The following is a 20514-nucleotide window of genomic DNA, read 5'->3' as shown; positions in this document are numbered from 1 at the left end:
ACAAGTCTGGGAGGAAAAGAGCAAAAACAAAATCAATAGAAACACTGCCATAGTCACCTCCCCACGGGTCTCTCACCCACGTCTGTTTCACCCAGCCCAGGATAAAAGAGCCGCTTCCTGGCCTGTCTCTGCCCATGTATCCCCCCTCAGGTCTCCTAGCTCTCCATCCTGCTTCCTTCCTTTACATCTCTCCCTGCTCAGCTCCACCTGGAGCCTCCCCTTTTCCTGGGGACGCTCTGTTACACGGCTGCATTTGGGAGGGACCTGCCTCACTCTCCAGCCTCTCCCCAGCTCCCAGCAATAGCACCCTTCTACCTTCAGTCCTCCAAGTAGTAACACCAGGCTTTTGCTGTTTTTCTGAACATCACATTTGTTCCTTCTAAGTACCTGGTTCAGTAAAGAAACCTGGACTCTGTTCAGGAAGAAAACCTGAACCTGGACTAACCTGGACTATGGCTCCTGTCGGAATTGATAAGCATCTGGAGAAATATCTTTACAGCATACAACTTTAACTTCTGTCCTCTAATAGTGCAGTTATCTACATAGCATATATCACCCAATGTATAATTATTATCTGTCTGCAGACAGCTATGTGTCCAGCACTAGTAAAGTCCTAAGAGCGGGGACTGTTCTGTTCACTGTGGTGTCCCTGGTGCTTGGCACAGAGCAGGTCGCAGCATTCACTGTTGAATGAATGAGTGAGTAAATGACCGCCTGAGGAGGAGTTAGGCGGAAGACAGCAGTGTGGTCCAGTTGCAGACAGAAGAGCTGACTCTAAATTTCTCCTCTCTTCGCCTGCTCCCGGAATGCTTGAGAGCCTAGGAGGAGGCGGAAATGGGCGCGCTCAACAGCCCTCCAGCCGAGTGTTTACTTAATTAGGGCCTGAGTCCCGAGGCTCGTTTGTGTTTAACTGTCTGCATAATGACTTCTTCTGGCACCGAGCGGGCGCAGGGGAACTTGCGAGCGAGGATAGGCAGGGCCACTCAGTCAAGTCTGCGGCTGGGGCCGCCGCGTTGCACCCCCGCGCGGGTATCTAACTTCACCCGTGGGCACTGAGAGCGCCCCTCGCGGGCAAGCTGGCCTGAGTGCCGCGGAGCCCAGCAAGCTGCCTCGGGCTGTGCCTTTCGCGTTTGCCCCTTCTAAACCCAGCTTCTGGGACCAAGCGCCGCATAGCTCAGCGCTCAGTGATAACAGATGCCAACTGCTTGCTTTATCCTCAACCGTGAAATTGAAGGATTACTGCGTTTCTCATTCTTTTAGTTCGATAATGTGGGGGGGGGGGGCGTTGTGCTACAGAAACAGTTCGCGGAGGTTGGGGGGGGGCGGGTAGGAAGAGGAGAAATGAGCTATCCTAGACTGTAAAACCAGGCAACGTTTGGGCACTTACTATGTGTCAGGTTCGAGTTTAGCAATTTAAACGTGCTAATGTAGGTAATTCTTGTCTGTATGTATTAAGTTATCTAACCATAGCATTTTAGAGGGCAGATGTCATAACCCAATTGTCGCACGCAGAACTGAGGTTCAGAGGGCTGGCACAAGGCCACAGCACTAGTCCGTGGCTGAAGCAGGGTTTGAGGCCAGGTGCTGTGGACCCCGAAAACTGAAGCTTGGCTAGAGAGAGGCTGGTCGCGGCCAGAGCCATTCTCTTCCTGGTCGTAGGCCTGGCAGTGGGAAGGGCAGGCAAGCCACCAGGTTGGCCCTTGGCCAAAGAATCTGTCAGAAACCCCATTCTCTTCCGCACACCCCTAAATCTGTGTTGGGGCAGGGCAAGAAGAGGGCAGAGGAGGTGTTAGCCCAGGTTCTCAAGGCAGCTAGGGAAGGTGGGAAAGCTCTGTTGGTGGGAAGAGGGCATCCAGGCTAGAACGATTGAGCTGGGGGGTGGGGGGACCTCATAAACGGAGAAAAGGAAAACTCGTCCGGAGCAGTGCAGGCGAAGGGCAGACGTTCTCCAGGGAGGACCCCTGGAAGTTTGCGCGGCAAGCAGTCTTAGAGGACATTCAGTATTTGACCAACAAAAAAGGGTGTTTAAAAAAAAACACCTGTGTTTACCATTTACATAAAGTTGCGAAATTGTAATTTTATGGGGGATGGATGAGGTGTGCTGGAGATGAGGCGACCTCGTCAGTCACCCAGCTCGGTACCTCGCACCCTGTGGCGTTACCCCAGCTTCGGAGCTTTGGGACCTTCTCTCCTAATCTCCGTTTGTTCGGGAGTGGAAGAGAATTAAGGGTTTTCCCGCAAGTGGTAGCCGATCCTGCTGGGCTCTCCCGCGGGACCTCTCCGATAGTTTTAAACCGCTGGTGTCCCGGGAGAAGGCTGGAGAGGGAGGTGCAGGAAGAAGCAGAGTGGCCCCTCGGTAGCCCCTGGCGGTGCGACACACCCGGCCTACATCCAAGTTCTCGAGGCGGGGGTGGGGGCGGGGAGCATGAATGGGGCGCCCTTTTTCCAGTTGGGTGCAGATGTGTTTCCACTTTTCTTCGCTGCAGCCACAAGCACAGAAACATTTTTCTTTGCTAGCTGCATAGATTGAGAAGTGGGGTTTTTTTTTTCATCTTTTTTCCCTCCTCGAACCCAACACCTACAAAAACAGGCCTGGGTTTCTGCCAGGAACGGCTCCACAAAAGAGGAGAGATCGCCGGAGGGCACGGAGGGCAGGAGGGGCTTCCCGGGTGCCAGGACCCAGCCAGCCGCGGCCCCACCTGCCAGGGGGCGGGACTATGGGCTCTGGACCAATCAAAAATCCTCCTGCGCTCACCTGGCCTCCCCCGCTGGCTTCCGAGCCGCGGGGCTCACTCGGGCTGCTAAAGCTTAGCTGAGTACCAACTCGCCGTCGCGCCGGCTTCTTCACCTCCCTTTCTCCAGTCATGGGGCTGCGTAGTGGGCCTCTCTCGTCCCTCCTCCTCCTTCTCGTCCTCCTACTCCAGGTACTCCACCGCCTTGCCCTTGCCCGAGCCGAGACGCTCCCTGGAGGGCGGGTGGGGTCCGCACGCGGCGCTGGTGTCGGGGAGAGCGGCGGGTGAGCTCCTTAGGGCCAAGGGGTCAGGAAGCCCAGGAAGGACACCCCCCTTTTCCGGGATGGGCTAGTAGTGCCGGGCACATCTGTGACCCACACGCCTTCTTTCCACCCCCTCTTCAGGCACTAGTTTGCTGGCTGCCGCGCGTGGCCTCGGAGCCGTGCAGGGCGGGCTACGGGGAGGCTGAATTGACCTTGGAGGCGGGAGGCACGGAGTTGGAACCCGGCCAGGCTCTGGGGAAAGGTAAGAAAGACCCAGCGGGAGCGGGTCCGGTAAATCCGCGGAACCGAGGGCCTGCACGTGGTCGGCTCTCGCGAGGTGGGTCCAACCTGGGGCAGGGGGTACTTCTGGCCCGCCACAGGTGCGGGGAAGGCGCAGAAAGCTTCTCCCGGCCGGGATGGAGGGGGGGCGGGCAGGGTGGCCTTCTGACCCAGAAAGGCCGAGACCCCAGCCTCCTCGGATGTCCAGCCCCTGCTTGCCTTGCTGCCGCGACTTACCTTAGCCACTTCCTTAGGGCGCGGGTGACTGATCTCGACCACCAGCCCCGATGCGGCCACTCCCCCCCACCCCCCGCTGACCTCAGCGGAGGAATGTGCGCTCCACAGTCCTCCTCCAACCCCCTCGCAGGTGTGGGGATGAGCCCTGCCCTGAGCAGTCCCCTTCGCCCCTCTTGGGCCCCCTTTGTGTAACGTGCTTTGTGTCTTCGACAGACAGACCAGGTCTGTTTCTCTTCTTCGCTCTCCCCTCCCCGCCCCCCTTCTTCCCGGGCAGCTGGAATGCACTCTTAACCCTGCCCTTCCCGGAGGGCCTGCGCCCCTGCGGTTTGCCTGGAAACTGGGCCTGGCACACCTGGGTTAGGGCGATCACGCACAGGGGACACCCCTGATTCTCATACTTGTCTCTACCCCAGCGTCTTGGGACAGGAATATTAGGGCATTTGGAGAAGGTGGGGAGAGGGTTGGTCGGTCTCAATACAGATTTAGAACTGTGCGGGCACTTATGGGAGATCAAAGCACATTTTTGATCTCCAAATTATTTGTTCGCCACTCAAGTTAAAAAAAAGTCGAGCGTTAGGGAGTCAGCTTGAATGGGAGAACCTGTATCATGAGACCTTGGTAGCTGCTGGCTGATGGGGGCCTCTTTCACTTCCCTTCAAGGACTGTGTTCTGCCCGCCCTCTCCCCCCCATCAATTCCAATATCTTATAACACCCAGGATCCTTGTGGGCCTCCCAGAGGATCCTTAGATTGTAAAATTGTTTGTGGAACTTATGGAAGCATTTTTCTGGGTAGGAATCTATAGTTTACCTAGCTTTATAAACAATAAAGAACTGTTTACCTCTAGCATTTTACTAATGCCCCCATCAGCATATTCTTCACCCCAGGTACAAATTAGCACAGCTTGCTTGGTTAGGTGCCTGTACCTTTGGGGCAGAATGGCTCTCCTTTGTTTCTCAAAAGAGGATTGGGAGCCCGGAGTCTGTGGAAGCCGTTTTTCCTTCCTTTTCCAAATAACTCTGCAGATTGACACAATAATTAACACCCAGACTAGGCCGGGCTCCTTAAACTCTTGGCTGTAGGGAGCTAGGAGAGGCATTAAGAGGCCATGCCTCATAAACTTTAAATTCTTGCACATGGGTTTATTACTGACGAGCTAACAAACTGCAACTCTGGCCAATCTGTAAAAAATGTTAACTTGGGCAGGGCCCCAAATTCAATTCCAGCTCCCCGAGGAAGCTTTATTGCTAACCAGACCTCTGCTGCTAAATCTGTGCTCTTCCACCTCATTGTCAAGTTCTAAGTCTAGTCTCTGAGAGCAGGCTGTGGCTTTGAGTATTGTCTGTGCCTTATCTTTCTTACTGAAGCAAGAAATATCAACTCAACTGTCAATTCACTAAGCTCGAGGTTGTTGAGGGGAAGCTGTGATCAGGTTTTCGATTTCATGGTCCGGTGGCAAGTACTTCCTGATGACGTCAGGCAGGCATTTTAAACCTTTTGAGAAAATTCTGCTTTCTGGGATGTCTGGTTTATGGTTGTGAAAATGGTGGGTTTGTGCCAGGAGCACACCTGGGTTATAAAACAAAGGGTGGGTTAATGTGCTTGACTAACCTTGAGCCTCCCTGCAACATGAAGGGTTCTTGGAGGAGTCTTCTCTGCAATAGGCTACTGCTGCCCTTTTAAAATAAATGCAAGTTTCTGGACCCAATTGCTTTCGATAAATTGGGACTCCCAAACACAAAATACTAGTATTTGTTCACCTTAGCTGCTGGAGTCTTCCTACTGCCCGACCTCTACCTCAGGTCTCCATCCTTAGAACACAGCATGGCTCCTGCCTGGTTGAAAGGGTTACCTGAGGGTGCATGCAAACTCCTAAGTTTGGCCAAGCAGACAGCAGTTTTCCATATTGCAAAAGAACTATTGCCCCTGTTTGCCCCTGGGTTATGAATATCATAGGTGTCTATGAAGTTGAGCTCAAAGGAATTATCTGATATAATTATTGCCTTGTTTGTATGCGTGCTTTCCTCTTCAAAGCTCTCCCACAATTCTGAGCTTGCTTTATCCTCCTGACATTCTCTTGAAGCTGGTAAGGTAAATATTAAACAACTTGAGCTCATAATCTCAGAACTGGGACTTCAGAAACCCAGTAGCCCAGCCCTGTTGGAGGTTTTAAAAGTGGAGAAATGAAAGAATAGCTTCATGGATTCAGTGCCCCAGCCGAGTGGCTCGTGAGCACCCTGAAGCTCCCTAATTGCCACCTCTGGGTATGTGTCCAGGCCCTGGCATGTGAGACGATGGCCAGTAGATATTTGAGTCCTACAGTCCTGTGAACGTCTGCCCATTTTGCAGATGAACTCTTAGTGGTTCTGGTTTTCCCAAAGCCAGCACTGCAGTGAAAGATTTTATTTATTCATGCATGTAAGTACTGGGGTACAGGCCAGAGGTGCAGGAAGTGAGAGAATTCACCAGAGACAGAGGAGCAGAGCAGGCAGGTGGACTAAAATACCCTGCTAAGGAGAGCAGCGGGTGAGACAGGTGAGGTCTGCTGTGCCGTGTGGCTGGGGATCCAACTCATGGTACAGTAGCTGCATGTAGCTTCACAGTGCACCAGGGAGGGCCTTAGTTTTTATTCATTTTTTTAAATACAAGTTTCTTGACTTCCAAATACCCAGACATTTTACTACTGGGAAATATGAGAGGTGAGTCGAATGAAGATGTGACTGTGGAGTCCCAGTCTCCTACCCCAACAGTGCTCACTCATTTACTCCTTTTTATTTAAGGGTGTTCCCAGAGCCTGCCTGTAGAGAAAACTGGCTTGGATACAGTCTCTGAGTTTCCTCATGGTAGGACTTGGGGTGGGTGAAGCTGAGTGAGCTGTTACTCTGGGAGGGACTAGAACTGGAGCTATTCCCCCACCTCCACCTTCCAACCCACCTCCCACTTCCTTCAGGTGTGGTCTGGGAGCAAATACAAAGGAGGGGTGGGAGGAGGAAACTTGCATGGTTAGTGGAGTGATTAGAAGAGAGGGATCTCAAGTGGTCTACACATCCTTAAAGGCAGCTGAGACTGGCGCTTTAATGGCAGTAAAACAAATCCAGGGCTCATTATGGCCCCTTGCAGGTTCAGTTCACCCTTAGTCAGCCTTTGGGTAAGATTAAAGCCAACCTTCATTAGTGCAGGTAGGAAACTTCAAAGTTCAGTAATGAATCTGACATTAAGCATGAGTTTAACTTCAAGATGGTTTTTGCCTATTTCAAGTAGGAGTGTAAGAGTTGCCTTTAATTTTGAAATCACCATTCTGGGCTACGTCAGTTTATTTACAGCTTCTTCTTTTGGTATATTTGGCATCTGCATGTCCCAGGCACTGTTCTAGAACTGCGGCTAAAGCCATGTACAAAACCATATCCTTGGCCTTGGACCATTTCTGGTCCACTGTTAGTTATTGTTATGCTATGACTGCCCTGCAGAGCACGTGAGAGCGGGCTGGGATGAAATGTGGATGTAGCAGTAACTTTCTCTGAGCTGTAAAATGGGGCATGGGGCTGGGCGTGAGATCACTGGGGCTGTCAGCAGTGAGTTAAACCCTGGTTTCTGCCTCTACAGCCCAAGGGAGTTCATAGTGCTCAAGAAATCTGCCTCTGAGGAATGAGTATTTGGAAGAGAGTTGAGGGGAGGGTTGGCTATGAGCCTGGCCTGCTGCTGGCTCAGCAGCAGTTCGTGCTTGTGCCTGAGGGGCAGGCACAACTTCTGGTCTCCTCACCTGTTCCCAGGTTACCCAGTGGAGGGGGCCTTGGCCTCCCTGCTCCAGGAGGAAAAGCATTGCTTACCAGGAGAAATGGTTTAAGAGTTTCTGTGACTAGAAACTGAAGTTCTGCAAAGCATATGGAGGATGAGAAGGAGGGAGAGCACGGTCCCATTAGCAGAGGCTTCTGGCCTGAGGCTGGCTGTCTCTGTGCAGGGAATGACTGTTGAAAACCAGCACAGGTGGAGAAAGGTGCCCACGCGATGGGCACACAGCTCAGTGGACACCACAAACTTATAAAAACCATGTACCTGGCACACAGGTCCAGAAACAGCATTCCCAGCGCCTCATGCCTCTTCCCTCCTGATCACTCTCCCCCCAAGAAATCTTCTAACTTCTAGCACTGTGGACAAATGTGCCTGTCTTTGAACATTTCATAGAAGAATAGAATAGCCCCGTGGCTCTGGCTGTCTTGCACACTTCTGGGCATCTTGGGGTTTGATCCTCAGTGTCCCGTTGTTAGTGTACATTGTGTGATTGGCCACAGTTCTGCAGACGGTAGTTCAAGGATTTGCATTTGCTGGCTAATACAGGTAGTACTGCTCCGACCGTTATTGTTTCCAGTCTTTTGGTGACAATATGTACTGTGATGTGAGGTATGTCACTGGGAGGTAGTGGCTGGGTTAACGGAGAGCTAGCCAGACTGGCTTAGTCTGTACTGCGGTGTGTACTGAGAAGCTCCTTTTTCTTCAACTTGAAGTAATTGAATCTATTCTGGATTCCACCCCCACCCCAGCCCTTGCAGTCTCCTCACCAGACTTCTCATCCTGTGTCAAGAGACAGCAAGTCTTTGTTGTGTACTGGGGGGTGGTGGGAGTGACATCCTTTCCTTTATTTGTCCTGAAACTAATGCTCGTTACTTTCCTCAGAGTAGAAAGGGTGTCTGGTGAGGGTCCCAAGTATTTAGGTTGGGTGGAGGTTTTTAGCCTGCCTGTGTGTTGGTGGCAGCAGCCTCCCCAGGTGGCTAAGGTGGCTGCGTCCAGCTCCTCTCTCATAGAACAGTGAGGTGTCCGAGCCCAACGCCAAGGTGAGTGGATCTTTAGCAACAAGTGTCTGAGCACCCACTGGGTGCTGGGTGTTGAGAGGCAAGCATGGCCACTGCTTCTTGACCTCAGCAAGCCCCCAGTACATAGAGGCAGATCAGCCACCAGGCAGTTTGAAGTGGTTCCTTCAACATGTTTTCACTGAGTACGTACAACGTGCCAGGTGCTACCCTGGGTGCTGGGAATACAGCCGTGTACAGAGCTCAGGCTTTGCAGGCCACTTCCCTGCTGGAAGAAGCAGGCAAAATAAGTATGTTATATGTTTATTTGTATACATTTGAGTGGGAGGCAGAGGAGGAGAACTAAACTGGTATCAGAAGGGCCGCTGACACGTGCTGCAGGAGTCTGGAGAAAGCGGTACCCAGCCTGGGCACGAGAGGTGGTGGGCAGCCTCCTTGACAAGGGAACTTTACATGTGTTTAGTTTGGCGGAAGCATGGAGGGTAAAGCAGTAGGCAGGGTCTACCTTGTTCAGCTTGGAAATAGTCTCCCCAGTGACGGGGGTGGGGGTGGTGAGCTGGAGGCCCAGTAGTGCCCAGATCTGAGACCCTGGAGCCAGGACACTGGACTTGCCTCCTGCACCCTCACTCAGCTCCCCTTCTTCCTAACCCTCCTTCCTCCCAGGACCTGGTCAGCCTCAGTTGAATTTTCACCCCCAGCTGGTTCAGTTACTGGAATTGCCAAATCCAGCTGGCAAGGTGGGCAAAACATGTCCTGAGTTCTAGAAGTACAGTGGACTTCATGCAATCCTAAAAGTCCGGTGAGGGGGTGAAATTGGCCCCACTTCACAGACTTGTAACTTTGTAGCTTACCTGAGGGGTCCCCAGCTAGGCTGTGGCTCCTAAGTGTGGGCTGCTGACCCGTGGGGAGTCAGGGTGAACGAGGGAAGGCGGTTGTGAGCCCTAGCCACAGCCAAGTTAGAGGAAGATTGGAAATAGTTAACTTCTGACCCAAGAGCTTCAAATTCCTGTTCCCTTCACAGGCCTCTGTTAATCACAGGGAGCTGGAGTTGGGGGAGGGGGAGAGTAGAATGGAGGGGACTTTTATCCAGGACCCCTGGCCTCCCTGTTAGGATGGGGGTGAATAGGGGAGGGTTCAGACACCAGACCTGACTCTGCTCTCACCAAAGAATTTGCTCTGGCAGTTATCTTGCTGCCTCTCACCCCCACCCCCACCTGCCTCCAGCATCAAGGACCTCCTGGCATCTTGCCCTGAGTGGAGGAGCCCCTCAGTCAAATCTGGGTGCCCTTGCAGTTCTGGTTACCGGGGAGTGTCACTGGTCTGCAAATTCCTCAAGCTGACAGTCTTCTTTAGGCTGCAGTTGGGCTTGGTCCGGCTGAAACTTGGGTTTATTCGTGTCCCCTCACTTGTTCAGTGAAGCAGAATGCCTTATCCTGGGAACAGAGGGCAAGCGCACCCCTTCCTGTCCCTCAACTTTGAACTCATCGCACCAGCTCTGGCTGACTCCGAGGAAAGGGCTCAGAGCCAGGGCCACATAGCCAGGTTGTGGTGAGGGCAGGTGGCTGCTCCATCTCACAAGAACCCTCTGCAGGAGGAAGCTGCTCCCCCTTTGGTCTCTGAGGCATCTATTTAAAGGGCTAGATGGGGCTGCCGAGGCATGGGGCTTACCTTTTCTCCCATTCAATATGAAAAACTCCACTTTTGAAACTACAGATGATTAGTTCAGGATTCTGTCTACTGTGAAATCTTCAACCTGTTTTGCAGAGGACAAGATTGATCTGGCCCAGGGGGTCTGACCTCAGGGCGTCTCCTTAAATTTAGGAAGCCTTTGCTCCTCTGGAATTGTGTGCTCAGAAGCTGTGTGTTTCTCTGAGGAGATTCCTCTCCCCAAGCATAACAAAAACCCTTGCTCGCCATGGTCACCCAGTCCAGGTCACTGGGAAGTGCTTCAGATTCAAGTCAAACCCAGTGGTGGGGCGAGGCCCAATAGGGTGTATTTGGGCCCCAACAAAAGAAAATGGGCTTCTAGGCCTGTTTCTCACCACAAACTACATGGCCTGAAGCAAGGTACTCTGCTCCCACTCCTGAGGAGCCCTGGTGGCCTGGAGCGAAGACTGCTTTGGGTCAGCTGAAAGGCAGGCGGGCCTGGAGGGCTGAGCTACCACCCATTCATCTTGCTGAAGGCTGGCTGCCTTCCCCCGCGAGTCCCATCTTGTTGTAGCTTCCAGGCAGGGAGAAAAGGCAGCTCTTGTGGGTTCTCCAAACACAAGCCAGAACAAGATGCCAGGGCAACACCCTGCCTTCTCCTTGTGGAGTCGGCTCCAGCTGAGGCTTCCCACTAGGGCTTCCAGACCTGTTATTTTCTTGTCTTTTATGGTCTTTCCACTTCCAGAATTCTGCATTCCCCACCTGGGACTCAGGCACACTCCAGCTGCCTTATTATGCCTTTAGCCTGTGGGTCAGGAGGTTACAGGCTTGTTGTGGTCAGAATTTCCTAAAAAATCTTTTATTTTTACCACCCCCCTCTTCAGTATACACTAGTTTATATTGCTTATTAGGGGTAGACGACTGGTTGGGGTTTTACATTAACACTTGAATATAGTAAGTCCTTATTGTTGTTGATAGGATTTTGGAAATTAGGACTTTAAATGAAAAACAGGTATCACAAAACCAACTTGACTATAAACAAGAGTTAAGTTCCTATAGCACATTACCAGTCACAAAACCATAATCAGATTTCGAAACAAAGACCCCAAGTACATCTAATATATTTTTTAAAGACTTATTTATTTATTCGTACAGAACTGGGGTACAGGCCAGAGATGCGGAGGGTGAGAGGATCCACCAGAGACAGAGTGGGGAGCAGAACAGGCAGATGGACGAAGTACACTGCTAAGGGGAGCAGCGGGCTGGTCAGGAGAGGTCTGCCACGCCATGTGGTCACCTCCAGGGCAGGCGGGGATCGAACTCATGCGGAAGTGGCTTAAGCTTCTTTGTGCTGAGCTTTAACCCGCTGCGCCACCAGGGAGGGCCCAGTACATCTAATATTAAGCAATCACTTGTATCCATCCATTTTCTAACCTGCTTATTCCAATTCATGGTTTCCGGTGACCAGAGCCTCTCCCAGGAGGTCAGGGTGCAGTGCTGGCCCCAGCCCTTACAGGGTGCCTTTCCAGCTCGGGGACACTCACTGACACCTTGTCTGAACAGCTGAGCTGTGCTAGTGAGCTTCCCCTGCACATCTTTGCCACGCTGTAGGAAACACACAGATGAGAACGTCACACATGATCACCCTGGCCAGGAATAATTTTTTTCTCATCAGTGACACAACTAAATGATACTGAACAGAAACAATGTTTTCAAGGACTGACTGTATCTGCTCATGGGAAAGACCATGTTTTTCAATAACATTAGCAGCACTACGCGACAGGCACTGCTCCTTAGTTCTTAGCGATTTTTCATGTGATCACCTCATTTTGTTACCATCGCATGCCTCCAGGCAGGTGCTGTTATCCCTTACAGGCAAGGAAAACAGGGCCAGAGAGGCCAAGTAACCTGCCCAAGATCACTCAGCTAGGAAACAGCAGAGCCTGGATTCAAGTCTAAGCAACCTGAACTTGAACCATTGAGTCTGACAGCTTTCTAATAGACAGCATATCAGAAATAAAGACATGAAAGTAGTTATTTTCCTTAGTCCTACTTCCAGGGGATAGGCACAGTTAATGGTTTAATGTGAATCTGTGTAGATGTTTTTCTGTACAAAAACCTAATGTATGCTTAGAGGAATTTTAAAAACAAGGTATGTCATGCATTCAAACGATATTCTGCAGCTTGCTTTTTTTAACTTAATGAATCTCAGGCATCATTCCAGACAGTTAAATATACATCTTTTTTTTTTTTTTTTTATTAAACTGCTCGTAGCTTTCTACGTGATGGATATACCATGATTTATTTTGCTAACCTCCCTTTTTATCTTTTACAGATGTGGAAGTGGGGAGGAGTTAACCTAAAAATTGTAAAGTATTTGGAATTATAGAAACCCGTAGGGAATCACCTTATTAAGAAAGACTGCTATAGAAAGATGATCAAATGAGTTATTCACCTTAATCCCATCCACATAAATTAAGCTTTTGTGTTTGATGTCTGTAAGACAGGTTTTGTAATAAGCTTAATAAGATTACCATTTAAAAATATTTTTTCATACTAACAGTTGTCTTATACTTGACTATCTGGTGAGCAGTGTTTCAAAAGCATTTGTGATCACCAAAGATTAAAGAAATTAAAGTTAAAATCATAACTAGAAGTTGGTTTATTAGGACTAGAATTATTTTACCTGAGTGAGCTTGAGACTATGGCATTCACTCAAAGCAACAATAATTTTTTTCTCAAGTTTTTCTTTAGGTTTGAAAATGTAGCAAGCATTTTGTGAAGTAAAAGTTGATTTCCATTTATAAAAGAACATATTTCTGATCTTATTTTGCCCCCAAGAGAGATTTACAAGGTTTTTCTTAAGCCAAAATATTGCTGCAATAAACATTCTTGTACAGGGTAGTTGCTTTGATGTATAGGATGCATTCTTGAAAACTTCAAATAATTCATAACTGCCGTGACTTATGACTTGCATTCTCATGTGAACACATGTGCAGTGTGTGTGTGTAGGATGAGAAAGCTAGTGGGAGGTTCACAATTCTCCAGTTTCTCCAGCTTTGAAATTATGTGACTTCTCACACTGAGCTTAATTTGGGAGATTTGTATTTCTTCAAGCTTTGCAAACAAAGTGACTTTAACATTTATGGTACCGTTAATAAAATATTACTATAATTTATAGCGTACTGAGCTGAAGTTGCAGAACCAAACTGTGGGTTAAATCTGTCCATTTATAAGCTGTGGGAACAGATAATTTATTTCATTTCTGTGCCTTAGTTTCCTTATCTGGAAAAGGGTAATGGGATTTTGTTATATTGTGGTGAGGGTTAAATGAGTGGGTGTATGAAAAGCCTGTAGTATTATTAGAGTTGGGCTAATTTGTATTTTTTTTATTTTTTAATAATATTAGTTTATTTTTACATCATTTTGTGCATTTTTCCATCTCAGTTGTAACCCCAATGGGCATCCCACCACCAGTTCACCCATGTGCCATCACCATAGTCCAGTGCACTCCTTCACCCCCTCCATTTTTGATCACATTCCCCACTCCACTCCTGTAAAATGTCTCTGGTTGTTCGTTATTATTAATTATTTTCTCCCCTGGTCCTTTATACTCCATTATGAGTGAAACCATTCGGTATTTTTCCTGACTTATTTCATTAAACATGATCCCTTCCCTCCATCCCTGTTGCTGCAAAAGGCATGTGTTTGTCTTTTTTGATTGCTGAGTAATATTCCATTGTGTATATGTACCACATCCTTTTAATCCAGTCATCTACTTTTGGGCACTTGGGTTGTTTCCATGTCTTTCCTATTGTAAATAAAGCAGCAATAAACATGGCGGTGCGGGTGTCTTTTTGAATCAGTGTTTTTGTGTCTTTTGGGTAGATACCTAGGAGTGGGATTGCTGGGTCACAGGGAAGCTCATTTTTAGCAGTTTGAGAAACCTCCAAACAGTTTTCCATTGTGGTTGTACTAGTTTGTACTCCCACCAGTGTATGCATAATTTTTAAAAGATTTATTTATTTATGCATACAGAACTGGTACAGGCCAGAGGTACAGGGGCGGTGAAAGGATTCACCAGAGACAGAGTGGGGAGCAGAACAAGCAGATTAACAAAGTACACTGCTGAGGGGAGCAGCAGGTGAGATGAGAGAGGTCTGCTGTGCCTGTGGGTCACCTTCCTGGCTGGGGATCAAACTCTTAAAGTGGCTGCTAGCTAGCTTCATAGTGCTGCACTTTAACTCCTTTAACCACCAGGGAGAGCCCTGCATGCATATTTCTTTTCTTTTCTTTTTTTAAGATTTATTTATTCATATAGAACTGGGGTACAGGCCAGAGATGCGGAGGGTTGAGAGGATTCACCAGAGACAGAGTGGGGAGCAAAACAGGCAGATCAAGGAAGCACACTGCTGAGGGGAGCAGCGGGCTGTTCAGGAGAGGTCTGCCTCGCCTTGTGGATCACCTCCGGGGCAGGCGGGAATCGAACTCATGCAGAAGTGGCTTAAACTTCTTAGTGCAGTGCTTTAACCCGCTGCGCCACCAGGGAGGGCCCAACATGCATATTTCTTTAGTTTACTTTCTTAGAAGCAAAATGTTGGATCAAAGGGCTTTGATAGTTCTTTCAGTAATTATCGAACTCCTTTGTACTAAGCACAATACTAAGTGTTGGGATACCATGATAAGCAAGTTCTAACAGTTTCTCCCTTTGGGCATTATGGAGACTAGTAGGGGAGACAGGCAATTAGATAATAAAAAGTAAGCATAATTACAAGTTGTAATACATTCTTTGGAAGAAAATAACTTAGAGCTAGAGGAGTTTTTAGCTAGGGGAACCAAGTAGGAATCCTCCTACTTTAGGAGGATTGAGGGAAACTCCCTGAGAACGTTAACTTGAAAACAAAAAGATTTGTTTATGCATATAAGAACTGGAGTGTAGGCAAGAGATAGACTGAAGTACTCTGCTGAGGGGAGCAGTGGAGCAAGCAGGCAAGACAGAAGAGGTCTGCTGCGCCCTGTGGGTTGACTTCCTGACTGGCTGGGAATCGAACTCATGCTGCAGTGGCTGGCGATAGCTTAACTGCACTGTCTTACCCCTGGGTGACCAGGGAGGCCCAGAAAGAAATTTTAAATTGAGTTAACTAGTTAAAATATCAGTGGGAATATAGGAAGTCATTGTTCTAATGGAGAGAGAAGCATGTGCAAAGGTCCTGGTGTAAGGACAGATTTAAGAGGACTAATGTGGCTAGACAATACGAATTGGGAACATTAATTTTGTGTTTTTCTTATCCTATAAATAATGGCAAATTATTGATGAGTTTCAGACAGGAAGTGAGCTTATTTCATTTTCTCAACTGTATCTGTTGCATTTTTTTAATTCCTTTTTTAAAATAAATGGAACTTTATATATATTCATTTAGGTTGAAGATGATGTGTAGTATGTACTAAGGTGGCAAAGGTAAATGTGGAGAGGCATTATTCTTAGTGACTCACTGAGAAAGGGAGTTAGGGGAAAATGGTCAAGGAAGATGAAGACACTAGCTTTTATCAGCATTGCTCCTATTTTGTGGGTGAGGAAACAAACTTGCCCAAAGTCAGTGGTGGAATAGAATTGGAGCCCAGGTACTCAGCCAAGGTCATGTTTGGATACATTATGCTACCTCTGAGGCTCAACTTTTGGGTTCAGTTAGTTGATGCATGACAAGCCACTTTCTGGGAGAAACACTGGGAAAGGGTCACGTGTTAGCCAAGGATAAAGCTCAGGAATTTGCTTTTTCACATATTGATTTCAGTGTACTCTAAAGCATCCAGAGGGAGATGTGGGATAAATAGTTCTATATGTTGGTCTAAGGAAGGAGCTGGACATTTCAAATTTTGATATATCTTGATGGGCCTTTAAAAAGTTGTAATTCATCAGTTTATCTGCTTTGGAGAAATGAGAGATGTGGGTGGGGGAAGAAACCAACAAGCTGCCTTCCACCTCCCCAAAGTGCTTCAGAGGGTGCACTGAAGGATGGGCATTATAGAGCTTTAAAAAGTTCCCCAGCTGGAATGCAAACTAGTACAACCACTATGGAAAACCATTTGGAGGTTTCTTAAACTGCTAAACATGGAGCTTCCTTATGACCCAGCAATCCCACTCCTAGGTCTCTACCCAAAAGACACAAAAACACTGATTCAAAAAGATACCTGAACCCCCGTGTTTATTGCTGCTTTATTCAGAATTGGAAAAACATGGAAGCAGCCCAAATGCCCAAAAATGGATGAGTGGATTACATATATACAATGGAATATTACTCAACAGCCAAAAAAACAAAAAACAATGCTTTTTGCAGCAGCATGGATGGAGCTGGAAAAGATCATACTTAGTGAAATAAGCCAGAAAGAAAAGGAAAAATACCAGATGGTTTCACTCATAGCAGGAATATAGCAGACCAGGCGAGAAAATAATACTAATAATGAACAACTATATACCAGAGACATTTTATGGGGGTGGAGTGGGGAATGGGATCAAAAACGTGGGGGTGGAACAGAAAATAAACTTAGGGTCCTCCCTGATGGCACAGCCTGTAGCACAGCACTGAGAATCAAGGCAGCTTCCGGAGAGTTCCATCCCCGCCTGCCCCGGAGGTGACCACATGGGGCGGCAGACCTCTCCTGTCCCCACCGCTGCTCCCCTCAGCAGTGTACTTCGTCGATCTGCCTGTTCTGCTCCCCACGCTGTCTCTGGTGAATCCTCTCCACGCCCCTGCGCCTCTGGCCTGTACCCCAGTTCTGTGTGCACGGATAAATAAATCTTTAAAAAAAAAAAAACAGTCGGAGGAGGGAAATGCACTGGACTATGGTGATGGCACAAGGTGATTTGGTGATGGGAAGCCCAAGAGGATTGCAACCGAGATGGAAAAATGCACAAAATGATGTAAAAATAAACTATTATATTATTCATTAAAAAAAAATTCCCCAGCTGACTCCATCAATATTCCTTATGGTTGGGAACTTACTGTCCTGGGATATTTTTAAGACCACTGATGAGAGTGAAGTATCTTTTAAAAAGATAGCAGTCTTCAACTAGTGAGAAGTGAATGAAGGAAGTGTGGCGTTCTGAGTTTGATTTCCAAAGCTCAGTCCGTGGCACTTGACCCACTTTTTCTCAACTGAGTGCTTCCATCTGGATTCTGACCATCACCTTCCTGTTCGTTGGTTTTGCTTTTTTAATCACTGTTGTGGTTGTGTGTGAAAGAGAGACTTGAGTGTGAGTGGAAATGAGTACTTACCGTTATAAAGCTTAAAGTATGAAGGGATTCATCCAGGACAGAGTTAGTGTGCATTTTCTGCCCACCAGACCTTCACTGCTCCCTCACATGTCTTCTAAGCGACCTGTTCTGGAATGGTCCTGGGCTGTGGGAATCAGTAGTCAGCCACGTTCCAAACTCCAACTGGGTATGACCCTGCTGGACCCGGCTCCCTGGGGTAAGGAGGAGCCCAGCAGTGCTGCTCTTTGCAAAGGGCCTCCTGTAGAGAAAGTGCCACTCCTAGAAAGGAGGAGAAAGAATGGGGTTAGCATGTACCTTTTCTAGGCTGAGGGAGAAAAAAAGACAGCATTTCATTCAGATGGCAAATCAACCCCGAGTGAGTTTATTATGGGGAAACTAGAAGAGAAGCGGAATGGATGCCTGCAGTCATCAGGGCTTGTTAGTTCAGATGCCCCCTGGGGTGGGTCTTCAGTCCGTTTCCCTGACCTGAGAGAAGAGGCGGGAGTCCCACCTTGCACTGCTCCCCCCACCCCCAGCTCTAGTTCTACCAGTCCAGCTTCCTCTTCTGGTGGGGGGAGGGGAGTGGGGGCAGGAGAAGGGCTCCATGCTGAGGGCCCCAAATACCTGGCTGGTCCCACCTGCAGGAAGATCCAGGTGAACAGCTGTAGATTGGGCCAGGTGTAGCTGCTCTGCCGAGGTCGTGCAGTCCTCCAGGAGCTGGTCATTCTGGCCGAGGTGCTGCTGCACAGGCCGCCCCACCCAGCGCTGAGCGCCAGCAGGTGCTGGCTCCTACGCACCCCCAAGATGATCTTTGGTGATGGATCACCACTATCACCTCCGTGGTGGCTCCACTTGGTCTGTTCTCAGCTTTCGGGACGCAAAATCTGGCTTCTACTAGGGACCCTACTGGCTTTGGGGGTGCACCTGGCCTTATCTCTGGTGCTTTATTTCCCAGCATGCTGCCGGCCACCTCTCAGTCACTCAAAAGGCTTCAAGCCCCTTCTCATCTGTGGGCTCCCCTGGCCCTGCCAAGATGCCTGTGGCTCATCCCATTGGCCTCGAGGGGTCTGGTCCTGCTCACCAGCCAACATCGTGGGCTTTTTTTGGTTGTTGCCTGGAAGAACATTGCTTGTGGGGAGAGCTAGTCGCCTTCCTGGTGCCAAGGCTCAGCTTCTCTCTCTCTCTCTCTCTTTTTAACAAGTATAAAAATATTAATATTTTATGTTATAATTGTCAGGCTCAGGCAATGAACTATAAATGGCCATTTTGTGACCTGTTTTTGTTTTTTTTTTTCCTCCTCTGCGGAGCTGTTTTTTTCCTTTACAGCATTTAAAGCTATAGATTAAACATCTTAAGCAACTGTAGCACATAATGAACTGTTTGTTGAAAGTTGTTGAGATATTTTAAAAACTAAACCCCCCAGTATCCTTGCAGGTATAGTTTTATGGCATCAGGGATGATGTCCCGGCACAATTCTGCGTCAGAGGGCTTTATAAGGCTCCTTAATTGCCAGAAAGGTTGTGCCAAAGTGCATTCCCTAAGCCCCTGATGTGTTTAGCGGCACCTGTGACCCAGCTAGTCCAACAACGCTTTGTTTTCTTTTTTTAAAGATTTATTTATGTGTACAGAACTGGGCTACAGGCCATAGGTGCTGGGGGCGAGAGGCTTCACCAGAGACAGAGTGGGGAGCAGAACAGGCAGATCGAGTAAAATACACTGCTGAGGGGAGCAGTGGGCGAGACAGAAGAGGTCTGCTGTGCCATGTGGGTCAGCTCCCTGGCTGGGATCGAACTCTGCAGCAGTGGCTGCGACAGCATTGTGCCATCAAGGAGGGCCCACAGCAGTTTCTTTTAATTTGAATTATTTTCTTAGTAAGTGAGCTTTTCCCTCTGTGTGCAGTTTTACTCAGGAAAATGCCAGCATCTTTCTTCTAGTCACTTCCACATGCTTCCCCACTGCACCTTCTTATCCCAACCCCTTATAGAAGGTAGTGAGAGCAGTAAAGAGGTTCTGTTTGCTTTATGAGCTACTTATGTCCCAGGAGTAAGCTACGGGGGCTTCTTCTTTAACCCTCCCAAGCCCCTACCAGCTGCAGTTTGGCCTCAACCCTTTCGCGGGGAACCTTTCATTCGCTAGTCAGAGTGCACCAGGACCAGGAGCGAAACTGGCCAAGACTGATCACTTAGAGGGTAGTGTGTCCCTGGAGAGCTGGGTGGTTTCATTTTGCAAGAACATTCAGTTAAGACTGATCATTGGGATGACTTAGCCTCTCCATGTCATGGCTGAGAAAGCAGACTCCTGACTTTCAAGGGTGTTTCTGGGAAGGTTGGAGGTAACCAGGTGACTCCAAGCCACCCATAGCCCAGAAATGGTTCCTAGTCCACATCCATCAATCCTTGTCTATTAAATACTTATTATTTATTAAAAGGCTCTGATACCCCCACATTCTGGGTCATAAGATTTGTTTAAGGTGGCAATATGCCTTACAGTGACCTCAATTTATACAGCCTCTGTACAAACCCTCTCGAAATCTATTGACCTTTTTGCAGAAATTCATAAGATGGTCTTAAAAAAAAAAGTCTCTGATGCCCCAGAGACTTCACTCTTTGTGCATAAGTCTGGTCGTGGCTCCAGTTCAGGATGTGGAGAGGGCTTGGCAGGACTTTCTTTAGAGAGAGGAGCTCAAGGTACAGGCCAGGACTGCTGGTTCTGCTGTTTATCTAGCAGATATACACAGCTCTGATTTTTTTTTTTATTTCTCCAGATGTGGTCCCAGGTTACCCCTCCCTTTCCCAACAGTATTCTACACATTGTGTGCTTAGGCTCAGGCCTAAAAGCTGTAGACTTAGTTCTGGCATAGACCTTACCTTCCTCAGTTCATTGGCCTTGTGATTCATCTCTGTGGGAGAAGCTGAGCCAAGACTTTCAGGTGACTTTGTTTAAGTCTCAGGTGGATGTGGAAGAGCTGTGTTTAGAGCGGCTGCCCCATGTTCATCAGTGCTCACCTCCCTGCCCCGGAGAGTTTGTCACAGGCCCGTTCATGCCCTGCCCCATGTCTGGGTCCAGACGTGTGACCTTGCAGTGCTGCGCTGCGTCAGGAACAGGGATGAGCTCCCTCTGCTCCTGTTGGAAGACAGGGTCTGGGGGGAGAAGAGTGATGATGAGACCCGGTTTCAGATCAGTTTCATCTTGAAACCAGCGGCACAAGCCTGCAGTGCCAGGAAGCATCTGGAAGAAGTGGTAATGCTCTACCCAGGGCTTCTCGTATACCAGCCTCTCGGTGACTCATGCCTTGCAGG

General features: G+C 48.5%; 1 protein-coding gene across 3 annotated transcripts in view; it reads left to right on the top strand.

Moving 5' to 3' along the window:
* The window catches only part of CDH3 (cadherin 3, type 1, P-cadherin (placental)), a 57546-nt gene that overhangs the window by 15859 nt on the left and 21173 nt on the right, over positions 1-20514 (top strand). The window contains exons 1-2 of one of the 3 annotated variants that reach the window (XM_012730629.1): positions 2773-2924; positions 3137-3257. The exons of 1 other annotated variant lie outside the window; for it this stretch is intronic. In XM_012730629.1, the coding sequence (XP_012586083.1) occupies positions 2865-2924; positions 3137-3257 (181 nt within the window). In that variant the 5' untranslated portion in view covers positions 2773-2864. Of the gene's footprint in view, positions 1-2772; positions 2925-3136; positions 3258-20514 lie in introns of those variants that run through there. One more of the 3 variants, XM_012730630.1, reaches the window with a different exon arrangement.

Source organism: Condylura cristata, unplaced genomic scaffold (genome assembly GCF_000260355.1).
Source record: "Condylura cristata isolate star-nosed mole 26May11 unplaced genomic scaffold, ConCri1.0 scaffold00028, whole genome shotgun sequence".
Lineage (NCBI taxonomy): Eukaryota > Metazoa > Chordata > Mammalia > Eulipotyphla > Talpidae > Condylura > Condylura cristata.
This window is presented reverse-complemented; position numbering and strand designations above follow the sequence as displayed.